We start from the raw sequence: 4,136 nt of genomic DNA, 5'->3' as shown, positions 1-4,136 counted from the left end.
ATATATATATATATGTTCGCATGATGTGTATGTATATATATAATATATATATATAATACATATATATATAATATATATATAATATATATATATATAATACACATATATATATATAATATATATGTTCGTGTAAATTATATTTTTAAAGCTAGGTACATAGATGTTTGTGCAGTAAAATTCGAAACACTTTCCCTTATTTTTTTCTTTTATAATTCCAAATATTCGGACGTTGGCTGTAAAAGCCTTACTATAATTATGTACCGTAACCACAATTAGAAAATGTGGAAGGTATAAATGTAAAAGCCAAAAACATTTAGAATTACGAAACGAATCGAAAATATATTGTTGGTCATTGTTTAATATCTATGTTCATATCTCTTCAAGGCACATTTGAAATATAATCAGTATACTCATTTCCATATTACAGAGAAATTTACTAACATTAATTGTTCCTATCATTTTACTAATAGTGTCTAGAGTTAGACTTCAATGAAATTAAAAAAGTGAGAAAGAAAATGGGAGAAAATCAATAGAAAAATATAAAATATTAAAAACTCCTTTAGCCAAAATCACAGACAAGTCCCTTACTTTCTCAAACAGAGCACAGAATCGCATTTTTCATGGTCTTAATTCTAGAATAATAGTTATATATAAATATTATATAAATATACATTCATATATATATATACGTAGTCTTATCAAATTATATACATATACGTATACATACGCTTCCTGATATCAGACATTCTCTAACAATAAAATTTACATTTCTTATTTTGCATACGTGACGTTATTATGTATATTTACATGTACGCACGTACAATATATAAACAGTGGTCTTTCATGTGTATATTGCGTATGTATATATATATATATATACATATACATATATTTATACACATATATTTTGATTATATCCTTTTTTGATATTCAGATCATGAAGGATATCTTCCATAATACTGCACCTATTTCTATGTACATAAAATGTTTACAGAACATAATGAAATACAGATAAAACGTTTGCCGATGATAATAACAAAAATAGTAACAAGTGACTTTGCGTTATTACGTGTTATCGTTACTACATATAGATATGATAAAATGCCCTGCTCATCGGCTTTGTTAAAGTTCACGGTTTTGTTACCGTTTCTTCTTGATCGTATTTATAATATTTTATATTAGAAAAATTAGTCTGCAAGATCAAATTCTTGCTTCGCCTACATCATTGCATAATATACGCTCATTAACACTCTTTTATTGCATGCACCTTTCCTTTTCTTGAATATTTACCTAGTCAGGTCCTATATGACTACAATACATCCTTTGTTGGAAGTTGCACAAATTTCCCAATGAATATCAATACACGGGCATTTTTGTTTCAATAAAATGGCTATTATCTGCACTGCAGGTATTTATTAACAAGTATAGAATGCTTGATGTAATATTTTAATAATTACACGCAACTCAAAGTGAAAACTAGAATCTTTCTTCAATATATAATAGTAACAAGGTTATTCATTAACAAACTATACAAGAAACTATATTCCATAAACTACATTTGTGGGACATTTATGCAACATAAAAAAAATATTTTTACACGTTAAGTGACAAAATTATGATAGCAGTCAGTATTAATATTCATATTAATAGCGATTAACGACATAGATATTAACAATAATAACGTAGCATATTTTTGAATAATTAAAAACGTTATTATTTTTTTCTTTAACAGCAATCAAAGCAATTATTTCAATAATTCAGCTAATAAGAAATTGTATTAAGAAATAAATGAATAAGATTTTGGTTTACTTAGTACAAGTTTACGTCACGAATGACTGCTAAATACGAAAAATATATATCTCTTATGTATTATTTTTGGTAAGTTTTGTTCTGTTGGCGGCAACTGCTGCAAGACATGCCAGTGCTTCTAAGTCCGGCGATGCACACCACGCTATTAATATTTGTATAATTAATTAATTTGAATTAATTAAATAATTTAAACTTATATAATATTTATAATAATAAAAAACTAAATATAATATTAATTTAATAATTTCAAATATTTTTTTTAATTTTTAAATCAAGATTATTAATAAAAAGTAAAACTTAAGTACATATTAAAACTTTGCAGATTGGAATGCAATTATATGTTATCTAACTCATAAAAACTTTACATGACATAAATCAATGCTTTAATTAATACGAAATTTAATTTCTAAATGAATTTTTTCTTTACAATATTTTTTTTACTTTTATACTTTAAGTCTTTAATATTATATGAAAATATAAATAATTTAAATAAAAATTTTTATGACATAATAATATTCCAATCTGAAAAATTTATAAAAAAATATTTGTAATATATTTATATGAAATACTAACAAATGAAATAAAAATTTACAAAGTTTTATTTATACATACTTACATTTATTAAGTTCCTCAATTTCAATTTGTTTTGAATCATTTATAGCTGCTGCATTACGTGTAATACTTTGTTTTCGTGCTTTCCTTTTTTGACTTCCAACTAGAAGTTTTTCAACATCTTCTGAATTTTCACGTTCTGTTTGAGATATTATTGAATTGTTTTGACTATTTGCTTGATCATTGATATCAAAATTATTTTGATGTCTTTTATTATTCGAAGTTGATGTTAATTTTTGTGCAATTTTTTTCTTTTTCGTACGTTGTTGTTTCTTCTTTTCCTGAAATTCTTCTAAACTTAAAGATGGTAATGCTTCAATTTTCTTTTCTAAATTAAAATCCCTACATAAAAAAATGAAAATAATACATTTTCATTGTATACCACAGTATTTTAATATATAATTTATACAATTAAACTTACTCAGCTCGAAATCTTTTTCTTGCAGTCCAAGGTCCAAAATCAACTTGCTCTTCTGCATCTTCAGTTTCTGTTTCTTCTGGTTTTGCTGCTTCTACATTTCCTTCAGCACTTTACATAATATTTATATATTATTTTTTTTATTTACATGCATATATACATAATATAAAAATTAACTATAAACAAATATAAGTCACCTTTCAACAAGATGTTCTAATTCGCTACGAGAATTATTTCCACCTTCACTGCTCAAAGAATCTGTTTTCTCACTGACATTCGAAGAAATAGAATTTCTTCTTTCATTTGCTTGGCCATCAGTGCTAAGTAAATTAATTAAATATTATTAATAATAAATTCACATTTTGCATATAATGTGAATCTAATAAAATGCCATAATTATTTACCTATAATTTCCAGCTTGCCTTCTTCGTTTAGGTTGCTGTCCAGAGGCACCAACATTTTTCATTTGTTCAGCAAGGAACTTTTGATAACGTAAACCTTTGCATGTTCGTTCAGTTCTAAAATTACTTTCTTCTGAAGGCATATTTGTAGATAAAAAATTATTTAATTCCGTTTTTTCATCTTCTATATCCTAAATATAATTATTAATGTTAAAAATATAAAATTTAAAAAACAAAATAAATATTCAATTGAAATCATATTTAATTTTAATTAAAAATTTTAATTATAATTATTTAAAAAATTAATTAAGAACATTTTAATTAAAGAGATTTCTTACATATTGCACATTATTATTTGATTCAGATTTTTTTCTCTTTTTTACATCAAAAAGATCAGCTTTACATTCTCTCTTATTATCAGGTGAAAAAGGTACATCTAAATATCTTTTCTTAGGAGGTTTTGGAACTTCAGTATCATTTTCAATCACAGAATCATTAATAGTCACTTGTTCATCTGCTACTTGTGTTTTTTGAGGAGTAAACAATGAACTGAGGCCACCTATTTGGGATTCATCAGCTAGTTTGCCCGGTTGAATTGATTGTCCATCTTGTTTGTCAGATTTTGAAGAATCGGAAGACTTATTTTCAGATTTTACATTTTCTATTTGCTCGTTAGAATATGTTTCTGCCTTTTTATTTGTAGGCCTAGTATTCAAAGTACGTAAAGGAGGTGCTGGTAATTTGTACCATTTAAAATCAGGATTTGCATTTAAGAATGCATCTTTGTACTAAAAAAGGATTAAAATAAAATATTTTTTTCAATACATTATATACATTATAATTTAGAAGAAAATATATGCTCTTATATATTTTATATATAAGATATATATAATATA

At 24.8% G+C, this 4,136-nt stretch overlaps 1 protein-coding gene across 2 annotated transcripts in view; it reads right to left on the bottom strand.

Moving 5' to 3' along the window:
- Nucleotides 1-204: 204 nt before the first annotated feature.
- LOC102678881 (HMG box transcription factor BBX) overlaps nt 205-4,136 on the bottom strand; it is a 7,296-nt gene continuing 3,364 nt past the window's right edge. For both annotated transcript variants that reach the window (XM_006609913.2, XM_006609914.2), the window contains exons 3-8: nt 3,579-4,028; nt 3,244-3,431; nt 3,037-3,159; nt 2,843-2,950; nt 2,426-2,763; nt 205-1,951 (exon numbers count right to left, since the gene is read on the bottom strand). In XM_006609913.2, coding sequence (XP_006609976.1) covers nt 1,863-1,951; nt 2,426-2,763; nt 2,843-2,950; nt 3,037-3,159; nt 3,244-3,431; nt 3,579-4,028 — 1,296 coding nt within the window. In that variant the 3' untranslated portion in view covers nt 205-1,862. The remainder of the gene's footprint in view (nt 1,952-2,425; nt 2,764-2,842; nt 2,951-3,036; nt 3,160-3,243; nt 3,432-3,578; nt 4,029-4,136) is intronic.

This window comes from Apis dorsata, unplaced genomic scaffold (genome assembly GCF_000469605.1).
Source record: "Apis dorsata unplaced genomic scaffold, Apis dorsata 1.3 scaffold_65, whole genome shotgun sequence".
In the NCBI taxonomy this organism is placed as follows: domain Eukaryota; kingdom Metazoa; phylum Arthropoda; class Insecta; order Hymenoptera; family Apidae; genus Apis; species Apis dorsata.
This window is presented reverse-complemented; position numbering and strand designations above follow the sequence as displayed.